A 23452-nucleotide genomic window follows, 5' to 3' on the forward strand; every position below is an offset into this window, starting at 1 on the left:
GTGTTCCAGAGATGACAGGTGCTGGTTGCAGCTCTGTACCTGGTCTCAGCATTCATAGACTTGTACACCTTCCTCACCACTGGTGATTCGGCTTCCTCACAACATTCCAGAATAATGGTTCACTAGGCTGATCTCATTTTGGGAAGATTGCCAGCTGCTCTTTTTAGGTTTCATCATTTTTCTCTCTTTTAAATGTCTCGCAAAAGGTATCAGGGAAGGGCAAATAAACATTCTGATGTGTTGAATGCTATAGAAAATGACATTCATAATATTGGCTGTCTATTAATATCATGGTATTAATATGTGTCTTTGAACTTTACATACATCATGGTGTGTGTATAGAACATAGAAGAGTACACCTTCTGTATCACAGTGAGCACCCTTATGGAAATTATCTCTTGCACATCTACACTAAGGCTTTATCTCTTTTTTTTTTGAATTTTATTTTATTTATCTTTTTATACAGCAGGTTCTTATTAGTCAACCATTTTATCCACATCAGTGTATACATGTCAATCGCAATCTCCCAATTCACACACCGCCCCCCCGCCACTTTCCCCCCTTGGTGTCCATACATTTCTTCTCTGCATGTGTGTCAACTTCTGCCCTGCAAACCAGATCATCTGTACCATTTTTCTAGGTTCCACATATATGCATTAATATACAATATTTCTTTTTCTCTTTCTGACTTACTTCACTCTGTATGACAGTCTCTAGATCCATCCACATCTCTACAAATGACCCAATTTCATTCCTTTTTATGGCTGAGTAATATTTCGTTGTATATATTTACCACATCTTCTTTATCTATTCCTCTGTCGATGGGCATTTAGGTTGCTTCCATGACCTGGCTATTGTAAACAGTGCTGCAGTGAACATTGAGGTGCACGTGTATTTTTGAATTATGGTTTTCTCTGGGTATATGCCCAATAGTGGGATTGCTGGATCACGTGGTAGTTCTATTTTTAGTTTTTTAATGAACGTCCATACTGTTCTCCATAGTGGCTGTATCAATTTACATTCCCACCAACAGTGCAAGAGGGTTCCCTTTTCTCCACACCCTGTCCAGCATTTGTTGTTTGTAGATTTTCTGATGATGCCTATTCTAACTGCTGTGAGGTGATACCTCATTGTAGTTTTGATTTGCATTTCTCTAATAGTTAGTGATGTTGAGTAGCTTTTCATGTGCTTCTTGGCCATCTGTATGTCTTCTTTGGAGAAATATCTATTTAGGTCTTCTGCCCATTTTTGGACTGGGTTGTTTGTTTTTTTTAATATTGAGCTGCATGAGCTGTTTATATATTTTGGAGATTAATCCTTTGTCCGTTGATTCGTTTGCAAATATTTTCTCTCCCATTCTGAGGGTTGTCTTTTCATCTTGTTTATGGTTTCCTTTGCTGTGCAAAAGCTCTGAAGTGTCATTAGGTCCCGTTTGTTTATTTTTGTTTTTATTTCCATAACTCTAGGAGGTGGATCAAAAAAGATCTTACTGTGATTTATGTCAAAGAGTGTTCTTCCTATGTTTTCCTCTAAGGGTTTTTTTTTCCTGCGGTATGCGGGCCTCTCACTGTTGTGGCCTCTCCCGTTGCGGAGCACAGGCTCCGGACGTGCAGGCTCAGCGGCCATGGCTCACGGGCCCAGCCGCTCCGTGGCACATGGGATCCTCCCGGACCGGGGCACAAACCCGTGTCCCCTGCATCGGCAGGCGGACTCTCAACCACTGCGCCACCAGGGAAGCCCTCCTCTAAGGATTTTATAGTGTCCGGTCTTACATTTAGGTCTCTAATCCATTTTGAGTTTATTTTTGTGTATGGCATTAGGAAGTGTTCTAATTTCATTCTTTTACATGTAGCTGTCCAGTTTTCCCAGCACCACTTATTGAAGACACTGTCTTTTCTCCATTGTATATCCTTGCCTCCTTTGTCATAGATTAGTTGACCATAGGTGCGTGGGTTTATGTCTGGGCTTTCTATCTTGTACCATTGATATATGTTTCTGTTTTTGTGCCAGTATCATATCGTCTCGATTACTGTAGCTTTGTAGTATAGTCCGAAGTCAGGGAGTCTGATTCCTCCAGCTCCGTTTTTTTCCCTCAAGACTGCTTTGGGTATTCGGGGTCTTTTTTGTCTCCATACAAATTTTATGATTTTTTGTTCTAGTTCTGTAAAAAAATGCCATTGGTAATTTGATAGGGATTCCATTCAATCTGTAGATTGCTTTGGGTAGTAGAGTCATTTTCACAATATTGATTCTTCCAGTCCAAGAACATGGTATATCTCTCCATCTATTTGTATCATCTTTAATTTCTTTCATCAGTGTCTTATAGTTTTCTACATGCAGGTCTTTTGTCTCCTTAGGTAGGTTTATTCCTAGTTATTTTATTCTTTTTGTTGCAGTGGTAAATGGGAGTGTTTCCTTAATTTCTCTTTCAGATTTTTCATCGTTAGTGTATAGGAATGCAAGAGATTTCTGTGCATTAATTTTGTATCCTGCAACTTTACCAAATTCATTGATTAGCTCTAGTAGTTTTCTAGTAGCATCTTTAACATTCTCTATGTATAGTATCATGTCATCTGCAAACAGTAACAGTTTTACTCTTCTTTTCCAATTTGTATTCCTTTTATTTCTTTTTCTTCTCTGATTGCCGTGGCTAGGACTTCCAAGACCATGTTGAATAATAGTGGTGAGAGTGGACATCCTTGTCTTGTTCCTGATCTTAGAGGAAATATTTTTAGTTTTTCACCATTGAGAATGACGTTTGCTGTGGGTTTGTCTATGTGGCCTTTATTATGTTAACGTAGGTTCCCTCTATGCCCACTTTCTGGAGAGTTTTTTTCATAAATGGGTGCTGAATTTTGTCAAAAGCTTTTTCTGCATCTATTGAGATGATCGAAAGGTTTTTATTCTTCAATTTGTTAATATAGTGTATCACATTGATTTATTTGTGTATGTTGAAGTATCCTTGCATCTCTGGGATAAATCCCACTTGATCATGGTGTATGATCCTTTTAATGTGTTGTTGGATTCTGTTTGCTAGTATTTTGTTGAGGAGTTTTGCATCTATATTCATCAGTGATATTGGTCTGTAATTTTCTTTTTTTGTAGTATCTGTTTCTGGTTTTGGTATCAGGGTGATGGTGGCCTCATAGAATGAGTTTGGGAATGTTCCTTCCTCTGCAGTTTTTTGGAAGAGTTTGAGAAGGATGGGTGTTAGCTCTTCTCTAAATGTTTGATAGAATTCACCTGTGAAGCCATCTGGTCCTGGACTTTGTTGGAAGATTTCTAATCACAGTTTCAATTTCATTACTTGTGATTGGTCTGTTCATATTTTCTGTTTCTTCCTGGTTCTGTCTTGGAAGCTTATACCTTTCTAAGAATTTGTCCATTTCTTCCAGGTTGTCCATTTTATTGGCATAGAGTTGCTTGTAGTAGTCTCTTAGGATGCTTTGTATTTCTGCGGTGTCTGTTGTAACTTCTCCTTTTTCATTTCTAATTTTATTGATTTGAGACCTCTCCCTGTTTTTCGTGATGAGTCTGGCTAATGGTTTATCAATTTTGTTTATCTTCTCAAAGAACCAGCTTTTCGTTTTATTGATCTTTGCTATTGTTTTCTTTGTTTCTATTTCATTTATTTCTGCTCTGATTTTTATGATTTCTTTCCTTCTGCTAACTCTGGGTTTTGTTTGTTCCTCTTTCTCTAGTTCCTTTAGGTGTAAGGTTAGATTGTTTATTTAAGATTTTTCTTGTTTCCCGAGGTAGGCTTGTATAGCTATAAATTTCCCTCTTAGAACTGCTTTTGCTGCATCCCATAGGTTTTGGATCATTGTGTTTTCACTGTCATTTGTCTCTAGGTATTTTTTAATTTCCTCTGCTTCCTTCAGTGATCTCTTGGTTATTTAGTAATGTATTGTTTAGCCTCCATGTGTTTGTGTTTTTTACAGTTTTTTCCCTGTAATTCATTTCTAATCTCACAGCATTGTGGTCAGAAAAGATGCTTGATATGATTTCAGATTTCTTAAATTTACTGAGGCTTTATTTGTGACCCAGGATGTGGTCTGTCCTGGAGAATGTTCTGTGTACACTTGAGAAGAAAGTGCAATCTGCTGCTTTTGGATGCAATGTCCTATAAATGTCAATTAAATGTATCTGGTCTATTGTGTCATTTAAAGCTTGTGTTTCCTTATTAGTTTTCTGTTTCGATGATCTGTCCATTGGTGTAAGTGAGGTGTTAAAGTTCCCCACTATTTTTGTGTTACTGTTGGTTTCCTCTTTTATAGCTGTTAGCAGTTGCCTTATGTATTGAGGTGCTCCTATGTTGGGTGCATATATATTCATAATTGTTATATCTTCTTCTTGGATTGATCCCTTGATCATTACATAGTGTCCTTCCTTGTCTCTTATAACAGTCTTTATTTTCAAGTCTATTTTATCTGATATGAGTATTGCTACTCCAGCTTTCTTTTGATTTCCATTTGCATAGAATATCTTTTTCCATCCCCTCACTTTCAGTCTGTATGTGTCCCTAGGTCTGAAGTGGGTCTCTTGTAGACAGCATATAGATGGGTCTTGTTTTTGTATCCATTCAGCAAGCCTGTGTCTTTTGGTTGGAGCATTTAATCCATTCACGTTTAAGGTAATTATCGATATGTATGTTCCTATGACCATTTTCTTAATTGTTTTGGGTTTGTTTTTGTAGGTCCTTTTCTTCTCTTATGTTTCCCACTTAGAGAAGTTCCTTTAGCATTTGTTGTAGAGCTGGTTTGGTGGTGCTTAATTCTCTTAGCTTTTGCTTGTCTGTAAAGCTTTTGATTTCTCCATCGAATCTGAATGAGATCCTTACTGGGTAGAGTAATCTTGGTTGTAGGTTCTTCCCTTTCATCACTTTAAGTATGATCATGCCTCTCCCTTCTGGCTTGTAGAGTTTCTGCTGAGAAATCAGCTGTTAACCTTATGGGAGTTCCCTTGTATGTTATTTGTCATTTTTCCCTTGCTGCTTTCAATAATTTTTCTTTGTCTTTAATTTTTGCCAATTTGATTATTATGTGTCTCGGCATGTTTCTCCTTGTGTTTATCCTGTATGGGACTCTTTGCACTTCCTGGACTTGGGTGGCTATTTCCTTTCCCACGTTAGGGAAGTTTTTGACTCTAATCTCTTCAGATATTTTCTTGGGTCCTTTCTCTCTCTCTTCTCCTTCTGGGACCCCTATAATGCAAATGTTGTTGCATTTAACGTTGTCCCAGAGGACTCTTAGGCTGTCTTCATTTCTTTTCATTCTTTTTTCTTTATGCTGTTCCGCAGCAGTGAATTCCACCATTCTGTCTTCCAGGTCACTTATCCGTTCTTTTTCCTGTTATTCTGCTATTGATTCCTTCTAGTGTAGTTTTCATTTTGGTTATTGTATTGTTCATCTCTGTTTGTTTGTTTTTTAATTCTTGTAGGTCTTTGTTAAACGTTTCTTGCATCTTCTCAATCTTTGCCTCCATTTTTTTTCCGAGGTCCTGGATCATCTTCACTATCATTATTCTGAATTCTTTTTGTGGAAGGTTGCCTATCTCCACTTCATGTAGTTGTTTTTCTGGGGTTTTATCTTGTTCCTCATCTGGTACATAGCCCCCTGCATTTTCATCTTGTCTATCTTTCTGTGGATGTGGTTTTTGTTCCACAGGCTGCAGGATTTTAATTCTTCTTGCTTCTGCTCTCTGCCCTCTAAGGCTTTATCTTGAGTTGGTCTGATTGATTTTGAGAATATAACCAATTCCTGTATTGGTATTGAAAATTGCTTTACTGGAATCTTCTTTAATTTTATTTTTTAGATTGTTTCTGAGAAAACATTAGTGAAACACTGACTTACAAGATTGATTGGGGTCACTATAGTTTCAACCACTAAAACATTTCTCTGAGTGAAAAAGCTAAATTTGTAATGTCGTCTAGGCAAGTTATCTTTTTGTAGACAAGAATCTTTGTTTTAATCAGCAATAACAAATTTGAATTCTTTATAACTGTTCTTTCAAGCCAGAGTTTAGTCAGGGAGTTATATTACAGCTGTAATTCTTTATCCCCGATAGTGTCTTATTTATTAACATCTGACTTTACTAACAGGCTCGTGAAGCTGTGGAAATGCGTGCTCAAGTAGAGAGAAAGATGGCTCAAAAAGAAAAGGAGAAACATGAAGAGAAACTTAGAGAAATGGCCCAGAAAGCCAGGGAGAGAAGAGCTGGGATCAAAACCCATGTGGAAAAAGGTATGACATACTCATTACTAAACTGAATTTGCATTGTTAATAATATCTATCTCATTTTAGAAAATCTCTATTGTTTTTTATTGCATACAGAAGCAGTACATACATATAAAGAAAATATAGATATTTCAGAAATAATTTAGAAGTGAAACAGTAATTTCTGCCTTATTAAGCTGAAGCAGTAGAAAATAAAGAATGTGTATTTAAATGTGGGCCTCTAATATGCAAGAACACTAGAAGTTTTTAAAGTTCTGAGCAGTATACTTTTAAAAATCACATATTACTCACATGCTAGGCTTAATTTTCTCTTATTTTAATTTTCTTGAAACTTAGAGAAATCTGATCTCCAACTGAATAATTCATGTCCCCCACATGGTAAATTAATCCTGAGTTTTTCTATCTTGTAGGACTTTGATCATTAAATCTGCCAGTATTTTCTCTCTGGCTTTATCTAGTGGTCTACGTTGGTATATGAAGTCAGGTAGAGTGAGAAGACTAATTGTAATTCAAGAAAATTATGAGGGTGGTTTTTCTTTCATTAATAAATCCTAGACTAGTATAATTATTCATTCAGTTCATATTGAGCACCTATTGTGTGCAAGGCTCTCTTCTAGACACAGAGTTTTCTACTAGACAGGTAGGGGGTATAGCAGTGAGCATTTTAGTGAATGTAGGCAGACCAAAAAAAGTTAGTCATATAGTATATTAGAAGGTGATAGTAGCTATGGAGAAAAATAAAACAGAGAAGGAGTATAAAAGTGCCAGAAGGAGAGAGTGGTTGGAATAGGCCTCACTTCTGAGGTAGTAACATGAGCACAAACACTTGAAGGAAGTAAGGAAGTGAGGCATGTGGATATCTGAGGGAAGAGCATCCCAGATAGAAGGAACAGCAAGTGCAAAGGCCCTGAGTTGGGAGTATAACTGGTGTGTTCAAGGAAAAGCAGGAGGCCAGTAATGGGTGGATTAGACTGAGAAAGCTAAGCAGTAGGAGATGAGGTGTCAGAGTAGTTAGGGCAAAGTGGCCAGGTCATGTATACCTTTTAGTCATTGTAAGAACATAGCTTTTACTTCAAGTAACAAGGGAAGCAATTTGAAGAGTTTTGAGCAGAGTGACATGATTTTGCATATGTTAGAAGGCTATGGAATGGTCATTTGGAGAAGCAGGGAAACCATTTGGAAAGCTATTGCAATAATCCAGATGAGAGATAATAATGAGAGGTAGTGAAAACATGGTCAGTTACTGGAAGTATTTTGGAAGTAGAGCTGACAAAATTTGCTTACGGATTTTGTAGAGGAATGACAGAAAGGGAGTCAAGGATGACTCTAGAACTTTTGATCTAAATATTTGAGAAGGATTGAGTTGCCATTTACTAATATTGAGAAGACTGCGAGGGAAATGTTAAGAGTTTAGTTGTGGGACTTCCCTGGTGGCGCAGTGGTTGAGAGTCCGCCTGCCGATGCAGGGATCACGGGTTCATGCCTCGGTCCGGGAAGATTCCACATGCCGCGGAGCGGCTAGGCCCGTGAGCCGTGGCTGCTGAGCCTGCGAGTCCAGAGCCTGTGGTCCGCAGCAGGAGAGGCCACAACAGTGAGAGGCCCGGGTACCGCAAAAAAAAAAAAAAAAAAAAAGAGTTTAGTTGTGGACATGTTAAGTTTAAAATGGAGGGGTCAAGCAGGCAATCGGTATAGGAGTCTCGAGTTCAACTATAGGGAAGTAACTAAGGTTATAAGTAGTAATCCACTTCCTTGAATCATATATAAATGTCTTAATGAGGCAAGATATAAAAAGCTACCTGTTGTAACCTAGCCTCTGAAGGTAATTCACAGTAAAACTTCCCTGTATCTAAGTTCTCTAAACTGATTTAAAAAACAAAAACAAAAAAAACAGAATGGTTCTTGAGAAATTAGTTAAAAATTTTAAAAATATCTTGCCAAATATTAATAAAAGCTAATGCTTATTGAGTATTTATTATGGCAGGCACCACTCCGAGCACTTTACATATATTACCTTATATAATCCCTACAGCAACCCTATGCAGTGGTTCTGTTATTATCACTGTTTTACAGAGGAGATGAAGGCTCACAGGGGTTAAGTCATCGGCACAATTTCACATTTGCTAATCTGTTGTAGAAACAGGATTTGAATCCAGACAGTCTGGCTCCAAAGCTCATGCTCTACACTGTATTCCTTCTATATCTACATTATATCCCTTCAGCCTGGAGAGAGCAGAGAAATGAAGATAGACATAAACACAGTAGATACAGATCAAGGTGCAGCCAGCCCCAATGTACCATGAGCAAACAGTTCTTTATTCAAAGTCAGTCTTTGAAAATATAAGGATAAACTTTGCATAATTATTTTTTCCTGACATTTTATTATGAAAATTTTAAAACAGAAAAGTTGAAAGAATTGTACAATGAACACCCATATCTCCACCACCTAGATTCTACAGTTATCATTTATTTAAAAACATTTAGCATTGCTAAATTTGCTTTATCACATACCTACCCAGCTCTCTCTCCGTCTGTCAATCCACCATACTACTTTGATGTGTTTCATAAAGATATCAGTACACTTTATGCCTAAACACTTTAGCTGCATGCATGATTCTGGAATTCACATTCAAAAATTAAACCAATACTGTTGGATTTAAATTACTTGCAGGTAAGTTTAAAAGGGCTGAATGTGAGCACAAAGAAATTCTTGGATTTTTCAGTCTAAGGTTAAAGAATATTCTCTTGTTCAAAATATTAATGGGTAATATAGTGATAAAGTAATTTTCAACTGTGTCCACAGAGGATGGGGAGGCACGTGAGAGGGATGAAATCCGGCATGACAGGCGAAAAGAGAGACAGCATGACCGGAATCTTTCTAGGGCAGCTCCAGATAAGAGGTGGGTACTATTTGAGATAAATACGAATTATGAAGAGTGGCCTCTGTGAACCTTTTCGAGAGGAGGTTTAGTGCACTAAGACCAGTTTGCTTCTCTCTCTTTCCTCTTCAGGTTGATAACTTAATAAATCACTTATTTTCTTGCACTTAACTGCTTACTCTGTCTTAGCAGAAGAACTAACGATCCATGGAAGTTATCTTTTCTTCCATTACCTTGTAGAGTCAGCTAGAATTGAGAATGATGGGGATATAGAAAAGGGAATTGAGATCATGTTTGTGAATAGAAAGTCGTGGATATGCCTGGTCTGGTCTGTTCTTTTCCTGTTTCAAATGGTGAGACAGATTTATCATGTGCCTATTCCTCTAGACAGGAAATAAACTTCTGTACCTTTATTGAGATCCTTTCATGTGCAGAGCACTGTACCAAGTACAGTGGGGAAGCAGAGCAGGTTTTGTAAGAAGTGAACGTCGGCCTCTTTTCATGAGCAGTTTCACTTAAAATTCAGAAAGACAGAGATGTCATTTGAAATTACTTAGGAAAATTGACAGAGCGCTCTTGGTAAGTACAGACTTGTACAAAACAAAGGAAATACATGTATGGAGACTGGGAATAAAGTAGGGATTAGTGAAGTTTGTGGTTCACCAAAGGCCGAGGACTGAAATTGCTGAAAAGTTGAAGACATGCTGTAATACAGAGGTGGAATTCCGAGTAAGGGTTAAATGCAAATGTAAAACATTTTCTTTCCAAATAAGCAGTTTTCCATGCTCTCATCCTCCTCTGAGCTGATACAATCTATTTTTTCAAGTCATATCTTAAACAGATTCCTGCTGGTGGTGGTCTTTGTTGTTTAATGGCATATTTCATCTCCCTGAATGAGTGAAGTCATGGAGAAGCAGAAAATCTGAATTTAGAGTTGTGTTTAAATGTACAGTGTAGGAGAGAGGAACGAAGTATGCAAGTGCACAGTTAATGACACTCTTAGTCTGAAATTCCTAAGCTGCAAAAATCAAAATGGCTCTGCGGATAAATTGAGCCCTTAAAACCAGTAACATGACTATGAGAATTGATAACATAGAAAAGCTTTAAACTTGTGATTGTATGAAAATTAGATTGTCTATAGAAATCATTTTAAGACCTGAGCCTCTAGTAAAATAAATGATGATGGTTACCATGGTATCACCGCAATGTAGATTGCATATATACTGAAACAGCAGGGGAATTAAGTTAATCTGAATGTCAAAAATTTTACTGAGTAATCCAGTCATTGACATGTTTACCTCAGAATTCTACTAGAATAAACTAAGTGTGGTTCGGTAAAAGAACCGATTCTAGCTCATTGAAAAGGATTCGTGTGATCCATCTGATTTGCACCTACTCCCCCTAACCCTTTATAATAGCAGGTATAGACCATAGCAGTTTCCTATCTCAGCATGCATTACAAGGTGATTGCTTGTGTTAAAGACTTCCATATCAAGAATGATTCTTTTGAGAAAGGACAGTCTCTTCAAGAAATGATACTGGAAAAACTGGACAGCTACAGGCAAAAGAATGAAACTAGACCACTCTCTTATACCATGCACAAAAATTAACTCAAAATGAATTAAGGATTTGAATGTAAGACCTTAAACCATAAAATTCCTAGAAGAAAACACAAGTAGTAATAAGCTTTGACATTGGTCTTAGCAATGTTTTTTGTGAATCTGACTCCAAAGGCAAAGGAAACAAAAGGAAAAATAAATGGGACTATATTAAATTAAAAACTTCTGCACGGTGAAGGAAACCATCATCAAAACGAAAAGGCAACCTACTGAATGGGAGAAGATACTTGCAAATCATATATCCAACAAGGGATTAATATCCAAAATATATAAAGAACTCATACAACTCAACAACAAAAAAACAAACCCAATTAAATGGGCAGAGGATCTGGATAGACATTTTTGCAAAGAAGACATGCAGATGGTCAACAGGCGCATGAAAAGATAATCAACGTCACTAATTATTAGGGAAATGCAAATTAAAACCACACACCTGTTAGAATGGCTCTTATCAGAAAGACAAGAAATAGCAAGCATTGGGGAGGATGTGGAGAAAAGAGAACCCTCATGCACTGTTTGTGGGAATATAAATTGGTGCAGTCAGTATGGAAAACACTATGGAGATTCCTTAAAAAATTAAGAATAGAACTACCATATGATCCAGCTATTCCACTTCTGGGCATTTTTCTGAAGAATACAAAAACACGAATTCAAAAAAGTATATGCATCCCTGCGTTCACTGCAGCATTATTTACAATAGCCAAGATATGGAAGCAACCTAAGTGCTCATCAACAGATGAATGGATAAAGATGATCTGGGGCATGTGGTGTACACTAGAATACAACTCAGGCATAAAAATGAAATCCTGCCATTCATGACATGGATGAACCTTGAGGGTATTATGCCAAGTAAAACAAGTCAGAGAAAGAAAATACTGTGTGATTTCACTCATGTGAAGTCTACAAAAACAGAACAAAATGAACAAACAAAACAAAAACAAACTCATAGATACAGAAAACAGATTGGTGGTTACCAGAGGGGAAGGGGGTTGAGGGATTGGTGAAATGGCTGAAGGTCAGTTGTATGGTGATGGACAGTAACTAGACTTTCGGTGATCACTTTGTGTGGGGTACACAGATGCCGAATTATGTTGTAGTCCAGAAATTTATATGTTATATACCAATTTTATCTCAAGGAAAGAAAAGAGTCTCTTAGCAGTTCTTTTCTGCTATCAGGAAGGCTTAACTGTAAAACCCTATCTCTTATAATCATGTATCTGAAATGCTTTAAGAGCTGCCATCCTGATTATGCATTATCAAGGAATATATATATTCACAAGATGTGAATGTACATATTTACTCTGGTTCTGATATCGGTTGTATTTAAGTGGAAATTCAACTTGTTTGTGAAGAATTTTCAGTTTGTGACATGGTATTTCAAAACAGGTCGAAACTGCAGAGAAATGAAAATCGAGATATCAGTGAAGTCATTGCTCTGGGTGTGCCCAATCCTCGGGCTTCCAATGAAGTTCAGTATGACCAAAGGCTCTTCAACCAATCCAAGGTACAAAGAATCTAGAAATAGCATATATTAAGTGTTGATATGAATACCAATCCTCAGGGAAATTAACATACTAGTATCCTCCAATTTTAAAGACCACTATGCTAAAGCAGTCAGCTGTTAATGAGTACCATATTTAATCTAAGAACCCAAAGGTGGTATGAACAAAAGTTAATGGACTTTGTGACTGTTCTTTAATGACCTTTTTATTTGCAGTTCAGATTATTGAAAATGTGAGCTATAAATGAGCAAGGGTTTTTACTCTTCACAAGAATGTAATCAGATTCAACTTTTAATAAATAATAACATGTACATTTTTAACATCCTCTATTTTTCCACAGGGTATGGACAGTGGTTTCGCAGGTGGAGAAGATGAAATTTACAATGTTTATGATCAAGCCTGGAGAGGTGGTAAAGATATGGCCCAGAATATTTACAGGCCCAGTAAAAATCTGGACAAGGACATGTATGGTGATGACCTAGAAGCCAGAATAAAGACTAACAGGTACCAAGGCAGACAGTTTAGTTTGTGTCTGCACCAGTGAAAACAAAGTAGTTCATGGTCGTTTCTTTTTCCCTAGATTTGTTCCCGATAAGGAGTTTTCTGGTTCAGACCGTAGACAAAGAGGCCGAGAAGGACCAGTTCAGTTTGAGGAGGATCCTTTTGGTTTGGACAAATTTTTGGAAGAAGCCAAACAGCACGGTGGCTCTAAAAGACCCTCAGATAGCAGCCGCCCCAAGGAACATGAGCATGAAGGCAAGAAGAGGAGAAAGGAGTAGATACTTTCTTCAGAGTGAATGAACTATTATTCATAACCCTAATGATGCAAGTCATATGGGGGAACACTTTGTAAATGGCCAGGATAAAAATTACATCTGGGTGTCAGAGCCCAGCACTACTTTTTATTATAGGAGAAAGGGGGGGATGGAAAAATTCTACTTTGAATTATTTAGTTTTTTTAAAGAGTGGGTTGTGTTTGTGCTTCTCCCACCTTTTGGCATTTACAGAACATACTGCCCCACACATAAGTGACATTAGTACTTCGGGGTTAATATTTTGTCTAAGAATGACTGCTTACAAATAAAGTTACCCCAACCACAGTGCGTAGAAAGAAGGATGTTCACGTATTGGAACTGTCCTGCCAAATGATGTTTGCCCCTGTTGTGCTCTGTTTTAATTTGGAGTGGGGAAAGTAAACTCTTGCTTGGTGCAACTATCCGTTTCCAATAAAAACATTTAGACAAAATTTCCAGTTTTGTTTATTTAATAGGCAGTGATGGTCTCAAAAATCTTTGTCTTCATCAGATGTTTGGTCCCCTTGCAAAGAAGCTTTGGGTTTTTGAGCTTGAACATGGAGCTGGGAAAAAAAAGAAATCACATAAGCACTGTAAGGAAAGGCAATGTCTGCAAAAACATTAAAACTGAAAACTGTTGTTTTATTAGGAAGTCAGCAGCAGGAAGTCAAAGGATGTTATTTGTTCCTTGTACTTAAGACTCTCTGAACTTCAGTTAAAAATTTTAAATCATGAGTCTGGCCCAAGGTCACAAAGTAAGTGGAAAAGCCAGGATTTCAGCCAGGGTCTCCCTGCTGTTTCTACTGTTCTGTGTTGCATATACCTTGCTAACCATTAAAGTGTCTTCTTGTACTTCCCTTTCCAGACCTTTTAGAACTGGGCACTCTCCCACCACCACCATTCTTTAACAAACATTAAGTTACACATCTTCCAAAGTCCCTGTCATTTCACACTTCTGACCTATTTAACTGATATACAGAAAGCTCATGACATGATATAGAAAAATATTTACCTTTACTCCATCAATAACATGATTTTCCTGTTGTAGTGCATTGTGAAGTTCTTCTTCTGAAGAAAATTGAACCCAACCCATACCTCTGTGAAAGCCAGTCTCTCTGTCCTAAAAATTCAAAATTTAGGAAGAGATGAATAATCATGAACTTGAGAAAGTTTCCAGGAGTTCCAAATCAAACTACCAACATTTTCATCTGCCAAAATGGAGTAAAAGGCATTTTAATAAATATCAAAAACCCTGCTTTAATACAGATACTCTCCTATTTACCCAAAGCTTAATCTCTGTTAATCATAACACTCTCTCTGCTTTTCTACTTCCACTGGAGAAATAAAATATGAGTAAAGAGCTTTCTGTGTCATTCTAGATATAAACCATTAACCGCAATAGTCAAGCAAAATTTTGATCACATAAAGAAGTACTCTTCCTGTTTCTAACTTCTAAACTTCTAGAAACTAGAAAATTAACCCTTAAAACCTAGGTGCATTTCTAGTAATTTCTGAGACTAACCACCCTCATCACAACTACCACCATTATCATCACATGCTCCTAATGAAAAAGGAAAAAAAAGTTACCCTTATTTACCTAGTTCTAGACTTCTGGTTAATTTAAGCAGTTCTGCTACTTCCCTTTGTGCAAAAGACAGAGTGCTTATCATTCAACCTATACATCAGATTCTGATGTATATGTCTTATACATCAGAGATTCTAGTGTGCTTAGACGTACCCTGCCCAGCCCTCCAGCCCTTCTATGTAAAAAATGCCAAGATGTCTATTCACTCAATGTACATCATCAGTCTTGTTACAAAGTAATGTTGTGCTCTGCCCCCAAAAACACATTCTTGGGAATTGCCCCCATATACCTGGAAGGTAAGTTTATAAGTATTAACCTAGAACACAGGAAAAGTTCCTGTTAATGTCCCAGTGATTCACTCCTTACCTCAGATAGACAGGTCTCTACTCCAGGTGGCCATTTCCATTTGTAAAGGCATTAACATTTTTGTGCTAAAATTTAGATACTATGTATCTAAAATTGGAACCTGCATTTCTAACTTGAGTACAATGAACTTGTTACAAGAAACTAATTTTCTTCCTGTTACACATTACTTAATTTTCCCAAGAATCAAAACCTCATGTTTAAATCTAAAATCTGTTAACTCTGGGTCCTAAATTCTTTTAAGAGGGAAATGGCAACCAAGAAAAATGTTACCTTTTGGAGAAACTTTTTTTATTTTTTAATATTTTTATTTATTTGTTTATTGGCTGCGTGGCATGCGGGATCTTGGTTCCCCAACTAGGGATGGAACCCTTGCCCCCTGCAGTAGAAGCACGGAGTCCTAACCACTGGACGGCCAGGGAATTCCCGAGAAACATTTTTTTAAATGCTCTTCAAAAAATATAAATTTCATACTTTTTTTTTTTTTTTTTTTTTTTTTTTGCGGTACGCGGGCCTCTCCCGGTTGTGGCCTCGGGTTGTGGCCTCTCCCGTTGCGGAGCACAGGCTCCGGACGCGCAGGCTCAGCGGCCATGGCTCACGGGCCTAGCCGCTCTGCGGCATGTGCGATCTTCCCGGACCGGGGCACGAACCCATGTCCCTTGCATCGGCAAGCGGACTCTCAACCACTGCGCCACCAGGGAAGCCCAATTTCATACATTTTTTAAACTATTTTTTATGCTTATAGATTTTCATGTCTGTAATACACATGCCTCATTTTTTTAAGCAACTATAAATCCCATTGTATCAATGAATTAGTATCTATTTAACCAACCCCACTGATGAACACTTAGGTTCTTTCCAATTATGATATTAATGCTGTTTTGAACATTCTTGACCTCACATTTCTGTAGAATTCCTAGAAATGGAACTGCTAGATCAAAGCAAAGGCAAATTCTTATTGTTAATAGATTTTGCCAAATTACCCTTCAGTGAAGGTATCAGTTAACTTCTCAACAATTACAGTAGCAGTTTCCCTATACCTTTACTAGCACTGGATATGCATAATCTGTTAGATCTTTGTAAGGCAAGTAACTGTTTAACCAAGCATTAAGAATTTAAGTTGCTTTAAGTTGATACTTTACCACAGCCTTTCAGTGCCACGAGGAAAAAAGTTTTAGTGAAGCATGTGTAAACTCTGTGTACTCACGTCACACACCCCAAAAAACAGTAATCTAGAGAGTCCACAGAAAAATATAGCCCAGGATAAAGTAGAACAAATCTGTAGATTGATTTTTTTAAGACTTTTTTTTGGAATTAAAGGACTCCATTACACTTTTTTAAACTTATTTACTTATTTATGCCATACCCCGAGGCTTGTTGGATCTTAGTACCCCCACCAGGGATTGAACCCACGCCCTCCACAGTGAGAGCAGAGTTCTTACCACTGGACCGCCAGGGAATTCCCTATAGATTGATTTCTAAACCCTCATGAGGAGGCAAAGAAAATGTAACAATATAAACACACACAAAAAGCACTCAACTCAATGAGGATAAAGGTTAAAATATTCTCCACCAGTTAGTTTTATGATAAAATTATCCTCTACTCTCTGAAGTCCTTATTACAACACTGTAATAGACAAAATTCCCAAACAGCCCCAAGATCTCCATGTGTCCCACCATGTTGACCCTGTATAATCTCTCCCCTTGAATGTGGGCAAGGCCTAAGACACGCTTCTAACCATAAGAATATAGCAAAAGTGATGGGATATTGCTCCCTTGATCAGGTTATACAGCAAGGATGATGGGGTGTCACTCCAAAGACTACATTATAAAACTGTTTTACCAGACCGGAGAAACTCCCTTGCTGACTTTGAAGCAAGCTGCCACATGGGAGAGAAGCCGGGTAACAAGGAACTGCAGGCAGTTCCTAGGAGCTGAGAGCAGCCTCCAGCTGAAAGCCAGCAAGATAGCAGACACCCCAGTCCTACAGCTGAAAGACTAATTCTACCAACAACCTAAGGGAGCTTGGAAATCAAAGTTTCCCAGTTGAGCCTCTGATGAGACTGCAGCTCCAGCTGACACCTGGATTGCAGCTACGTGAAACTCTGAATAGAGGACCCAGCAAAGCTATGCCTGGACTCCTGATCTGTACAAACTGTGAGATAATGTATGTGTGTTGTTTTGAGCCATTAAGTTTGTGATCATTTTATGCAACAATAAAAAACACAAATACCTCAAATACCTAGGATACGGTTTATTTTTTTAAAGCAGTATCACCCATAATTTAATCAACAAAGACTGAACAGCTTCACTTCATTACAAATTCTATAAATTGATAATGCTTTCACACAAAAAAATCAAGAATTAGAGGATAACATTATTACTTTTTTTTTAAAGATAATACTCACAAAAGGAACAGTACACTTTCTTACATGGCCAAATTGTGAAAAGTGTTCTCTCAGTTCACCTGTATAAGAAGAGAAAACTATTAAGAGTTGTTAATTTTGTATCCTCCATCCTAGATTGATACAGAAACCAAAAGGGCTCCTAAAGCTCCCAAACTTCTTGTGAACAGGAGTTACTTTGTATTCCCTTGAAGCCTTAAGATCTAGGAAATAGCTATGGTATTGATTATAAAATTGTAATGTACTAGATTTGGGAAGGTGATGAGGTGGGAACATGGACAGATAAATTGCTGAGTTGACTGTAATCTTCATCCCCAGCAAATACTGAGTGTCTTCACCATACCAGGTACTGTGCTAAATGCGTGGATTATAATCCCTGAGAAGATTACACAGAAGACAGAAAAACAATTACAGTACAGCATGTTGTTAGCTATATTAGAGATTTCCAAATAAAATCTCAACGTACTTGCCTTTCATGATTTACAGCTTACATTAGGTTAAATCGTTGTTACTCTTAATAGTTTGTTGAGTCGACCCTACCTATCCTTCCTGCCTTACTTCCCACTGCATGCCCATAGTTACTTTCTAGTACAACAAATGAAACTCTGTGTATCTGTCCTGTGGATTCCTGTCTTTGCCTACTGTTCTTTCCCTTTAACATGTCAGTAATCCAATCTCCTTTTGCCTAAATTGTATCTATCCTCCAAGACCCAGGCCAAAAACATTCACAGATTTTATTGGGCTCCTACTGCAAAACAAGACAACATACTAGCCCCGTGAGGCCTCAAAGATGAATAGTAGATTGTTTTAAAGATCAAAAACTACACAATCGGCATGCCTGCGTCCAGGAAGTGCGGGGTGACGCTGTAAACGCTGGGGTGAGAGACTAACGTGTGGAAACTCTGCACCCCGCACCTGCTGCAGAAGCTGTGCAGGGCCAGGTGGGTGTGGGATCCGTACGTCATGATGCTCTCGGCGCCCAGGAAGAGCGTGAAGCGCGAGACTGGGACGAGGAAGTGTGGGTGCTACTTTTTCCTGCACAGCCTGCAGCTGCAAACCAGAACTCACAGGTTTGCAGGGGCCCAGGCTCAAATTTAACCGTGCAGCAGTGGTTCACTCCCAGTGTGTAGTTCACCAGGCCTGGGGACTCGAAGGTGTCCAGCAAACTTGGCCGTATGCGTGCAGCTGAGGCCTCACAGCTTCCCCAATGTCTCCAGCGCTCTGGATACACCTTGCCCAGGTGTATCTCGCTGAGGGGGACATGGAGGGCGCCGGCAGCTTCGGGGCTTGCTGCACACCTCTGGAGCCCGCCTTCCCCAGAGCTTCTGCTGAATCCTTACCAGATCCCACCTGGCCGCCGCTGGCCTCCTCCCCGCCACGTGGCTCCCCACCCAGACTTCGATAAGTGGGTACTGAGTGTCCCTGACTGGATGGCTGCACAGATGGCGGCAGGATCCTCGGTTTCCTTTGGGCCCCGAAGCTGAACGTTTACGCTGCTCCTCACTCTGCCCAAAGTGCCTGCAGCCTTCAAGTGTGTGCCCACCGCCACTGGTTTCCCAGTAAGTTCCTGAGCAGCCTCACTGCATCAGCCCGACTGACCACCTGTGCTGTGAAGAGACCCTTCCCTGGCCCCTGTCGCAGCCTTTACTGGCCTGCGACTCTGGCTGAGCCCATCAGCTGCTGCTTCTCCTAACTACTGTTCTCTGTTGTCGACGTACATCAGCAGCCTAACCTTAAAATACTGAAACACTGAAAATACTGCAGACCTTTTAGCTAGCAGGCAGAAGAGTTCAAAATAAGCATCATTCACCTAGTGGAGTCAAACTGAGGCACACACAGACCTCCAGGGATGTGAGTGTGTAGAGTGTGAGTAGTTGTGCTAAAGTTGGGAGTAGTAAAGGTGATGACCCACAATACTATGTTACAACACACCAGTGGATCCATAGAGAAACTGGATGTTAACCTCAATATAGGACAAAAAGTCACTTATTTAAATTCATTCTCTAAGAACAGGAAGTAAAAGAAGAAACAATACATTAATTTGTCCATCTCTACCAAGAACAGATTAACAGCTCTGGGAAGCATAGACAGGAAGCTGAACCGTTCTCTGGAGATTGATGTGATCATTGGGCATGGCCAGAGGAGAGACCACACAAAATGCACATAGATCCTCTTCCCTGAGGTGTAACAGTTAAACAGTGAGGAGTCTTCAAAAAATTGCTTCCTGAATTAGGTAGTGACATCTACACATATTGGCTGCAAGCAGAGATGTACAAATCCACCCACCATCTAAATTCAGTCATTCTTAACATTTTGTCATATACACATATCTATATGCATGCATATATATGTAGTTTTTCAAAAACATTTTTAAGTAAGATACACACATCAGTGCCATTACGTCTCTCAATACTTCAGCACTCCTGTCCTAGGAATAAAGACATAATTTATAGCCACAATATCATTATCACACTTACAAGTCAATGATCATTTCCTAATTTCATCTAACTCCCAGCGTAATAGGGAAGAACTTTTGTATTCTATTACAAGTTAATCACTAAAGGGATGCTGCCTATAAAGCTTAAATTATACAAAATGGGGCTTCCCTGGTGGCCCAGTGGTTGAGAATCTGCCTGCTAATGCAGTGGACACGGGTTCGAGCCCTGGTCTGGGAGGATCCCACAAGCTGCGGAGCAACTAGGCCCGTGAGCCACAACTACTGAGCCTGTGCGTCTGGAGCCTGTGCTCCGCAACAAGAGAGGCTGCGATCGTGAGAGGCCCGCGTGCCGCTATGAAGAGTGGCCCCCGCTTGCCACAACTAGAGATAGCCCTCGCACAGAAACAAAGACCCAACACAGCAAAAAATAATAATAATAATAATAAATTAATTAATTAATTAACTCCTACCCCTAACATCTTCTTTAAAAAAAAAAATTATACATAATGGCCCATCTCTGGGAACCCTGCCTCCCTGGTAATGAGTGTTAAGCTAAAATACCTTTGTTTAGCTCATAGGAAATGTCCGGACCAGGTCCACCCCTCCGGAGTCTGGCTGGAACCAGGGGTTTACCCACTTCCCTTTCAGCATAAAAGGAGCCTGAATTTTAACTCAGGGAAGGTGTTTCTTTGGAACACTAGTCCACCGTCTTCTTGGTCTGCTGGCTTTCCGAACAAAGCTGCTATTCTTTGCCCCACCCAACAACTCATCTCTCAATTTACTGGGCTGTCGTGCAGTGAGCAGCACAAGCTTGGACTTGGTAACACCAGTATATATTTTAAACTTCCAAATTGTTTCCTAAATGTGTTTTTAAAATTTCCCCCTTCAACACAGAATCTATTAAAAATCACACATTAAATTTGAAGAAAAAAAAAAAAAAACCTACATGATCGCTTTCTCTTCTGTACTACAGTGCTTGTACTTTCACTGATTTACATTTCATGTTACCTGTTTCACCACCCTAGTTCATCTAAACCTCACTGGTTCAAAAACTGCCTATATTTGTTGTTTGTAAGTCTCCTCACCCCCACCACTATACCATAAGCTTGCCAAGTGTTGAGTCCACTATGTCCACAGTGACTGATACACAACAGGGCAATATTTGCTGAATGAATAAATAAATGTCCAGTAATCCTTCAACCAGCCACAGGGGCTACATTTCTGAAGTGCTCTAATAGTTGATCAAACCAGTTGGCAAGATCAGGCTCTCACACAGAACATATTACTGGAGGATAAACAAAATAGTTTTAAACCAGGTATTAAAAGTTCTGGAAAACATTCACTTCCAAAACAAACTAGCTCTAGAAAGTAACCCTCTTCCCAAATTACCTACAACTCTTATGGAAAAACAGCTGCAAGCACCAAGAACAATGCCTACCACATAACAGATACTCCTTAAACATCTGCTGAATGAATGAACTGAGAGAGAGACTGTAGTCAAAGTCGTATTTTATACACTCTTTAAGGATCTTGAGTAAGTCCATTATGGTCTGGAAACGCATCTGCAAGATGCTTGCAGAAACCCCTCGGCCTTTCCAGTTTCACAGGGCCTAAAGCAAGACATTCTGCTGGGTGTGGTCTGAGAAGGTGGGGCACAAACTGATCTATTTCCCATTCTACTACCCACACTCATTCCACTCCTTGTTTAAGGGAGCTGACCTGATACATGAATATCTGCAAAAGTGACCATGGATTTTTAAATTTTTGTAAGCATATGTAAAAACCTTAACTCAAAACTGCAGCTGACAAAAATCAGTGTTGGTGAGAGATTTCAGTACTGATGACTCCCAGCCCTCTATCTCCAGCCTAGGCCTCTCCCATAAGCTTCAATTTTTGTAATCATGAAAACAACTATCATTTATTGAGTACTTACTCTGTATTGAGCACAAGTCTACGCAGTCTACATATAAATTCATTTAATCCAATCAACAATCCTAGGAGGGAGTTATTATTGACTCCATTTTGTAGATGATGAAACTGAGGCACGGTAGTGAGCCCTTTTCCCCAGTTACTTCCGTTAGTCAGGTTACACAACTACCAAATGGCCAAGCTGGAATTCTAACGCAAGGAGTACGACTTCAGAGTGCATTTCTCCATCGATACACACCGTCCTCTGTCCAACTAACGGAGACCTCACAGGTTTTTTCAAACTAAACACATTTAAAGTTTACTCCTCATCTTCTTTCGATCTGCTTCTCCTACATTCTAATCACGAAATTCACCAACGCTAAAAACCTGGAAGTCATTCCACCCTTTCCCCCATCCGTACTCTTCCCCCATTCAAGCCATCTGTCGATTTTGTTTGGTTAACATACGTGAATCTGACTCTTCCTTCTATCACTACCCTGAAATCCTCACTTTTGAACTAAATCACTGAAACTACTTTTGCCACTTTGAATCCACCCTGCAGTCAAAATAACCCCTTCTAAATCGGTAGTCTTAAATTTCCAAGTAGTTAAACCTTTAAACTCCGAAAGGCTAGAGACTGTGAATACGTGCCCCAAAAGCTCAAGGGGCATCCCTAAACGGCTAATTGCAAACAAAATTTCTTTCTACTCAGTGGCTTGCTCAGGAGCATACACAGCCGCCTTAATCCAACCACCACGCTGATTTAAGTGCTCCGCAGAAAGCAAGGTTTTTCAGGATTGCTTGGACCTAAAACTTCCGCCCTTACTACATCTCCAACTCACTCGAGGCCGCGGTCCACGGAATTTTTCTGACAAACGCAACCGGCCGGCGGATATTCGTACGCACTGCCATTGCTGTTCTCGCTGCCGAAGCCGCCATCTTCAGAATGAGAGACCTCCAGTGACCTGGGGTCACGACCCCGGAAGAGCCTGCCTGATCCGGAGCACGGAAATCAGCTTCCGGGTCAAAGGAGGCCGGGCAGCGAGATGGGGGAGATGGGGAAGATGGCGGCGGCCGCGGGGTCTGTGGTAACGCTGGCGGCGGAGCCTGGGGAGGACGCCTTTCGGAAGCTTTTCCGCTTCTACCGGCAGAGCCGCCCCGGGACCGTAGACCTGGGAGGGGTCATCGACTTCTCGGTAGCCCACGCAGCCCGCGGCACAGGGCCTGGTGCCCACAAGGTACGGAGAGAGGAGCGGCGCGCACCTCCCCGTCGCCACGCCTCGCTTCTTGGAAAGGTTTCAGTGTTCTCCTAACTTCTTTTCGCTTCCAGACTGATCGTTACTGAGCGACCCCCGCCTTCCATGGGTGCACAGTTGAACTGCCCAGAAAGTATCACACTTTGGCGATGAAGGGCTCCATTGACCGTTTCTCCACGCAGCTATTCCTGGCTGCGGCCTCGGTCAAAAAAATGCCTGGGAATTGGTGTTTATTCCTTCCATTAACTGTCCGTTTGAATTTGCACCTAGATTTGTGTGAAAACCCGTAAACCGGGTTCGCAGACGTTACGGTAGCGTTCTACAGCTTTAAACCAGTTACCCGAGTGTTCCCAGAAGCCGTTGTCCATAAAAGGCCCTGTCTTCTCTGGGACTTTTAGAAAGAGGGCATTGAAAGATTCTGAGATAATCCCTCCAGGTTGAAAGTAAAGGGCAACTGAATCCAAGCACTAT

The 23452-nt window shown here is 39.8% G+C and overlaps 3 protein-coding genes across 4 annotated transcripts in view; 2 read left to right on the forward strand and 1 right to left on the reverse strand.

The window, feature by feature from the left end:
* The window catches only part of SNW1 (SNW domain containing 1), a 35355-nt gene extending 21876 nt beyond the window's left edge, over positions 1-13479 (forward strand). The window contains exons 10-14 of the mRNA XM_060095758.1: positions 6101-6242; positions 9037-9133; positions 12118-12235; positions 12574-12737; positions 12814-13479. Coding sequence (XP_059951741.1) covers positions 6101-6242; positions 9037-9133; positions 12118-12235; positions 12574-12737; positions 12814-13012 — 720 coding nt within the window. The 3' untranslated portion in view covers positions 13013-13479. The remainder of the gene's footprint in view (positions 1-6100; positions 6243-9036; positions 9134-12117; positions 12236-12573; positions 12738-12813) is intronic.
* On the reverse strand, positions 13477-22690 carry SLIRP (SRA stem-loop interacting RNA binding protein). Of its 2 annotated transcripts, none has more exons than XM_060095760.1 (4): positions 22568-22690; positions 17384-17442; positions 14040-14147; positions 13477-13590 (listed from the first exon to the last, which is right to left on the reverse strand). In XM_060095760.1, the coding sequence occupies exons 1-4, from the start codon at positions 22662-22664 to the stop codon at positions 13516-13518; spliced, it is 339 nt and encodes a 112-aa protein (XP_059951743.1). In that variant the 5' UTR covers positions 22665-22690; the 3' UTR covers positions 13477-13515. The 2 variants fall into 2 exon arrangements, with proteins under 2 accessions (XP_059951743.1, XP_059951742.1); XM_060095759.1 differs by having other exon boundaries at positions 17384-17460.
* A 75-nt stretch (positions 22691-22765) lies between these two features.
* The window catches only part of ALKBH1 (alkB homolog 1, histone H2A dioxygenase), a 32690-nt gene continuing 32003 nt past the window's right edge, over positions 22766-23452 (forward strand). The window contains exon 1 of the mRNA XM_060097984.1: positions 22766-22963. Within this exon, the coding sequence (XP_059953967.1) occupies positions 22772-22963 (192 nt within the window). The 5' untranslated portion in view covers positions 22766-22771. The remainder of the gene's footprint in view (positions 22964-23452) is intronic.

This window comes from Mesoplodon densirostris, chromosome 4, assembly GCF_025265405.1.
Source record: "Mesoplodon densirostris isolate mMesDen1 chromosome 4, mMesDen1 primary haplotype, whole genome shotgun sequence".
NCBI lineage: Eukaryota > Metazoa > Chordata > Mammalia > Artiodactyla > Ziphiidae > Mesoplodon > Mesoplodon densirostris.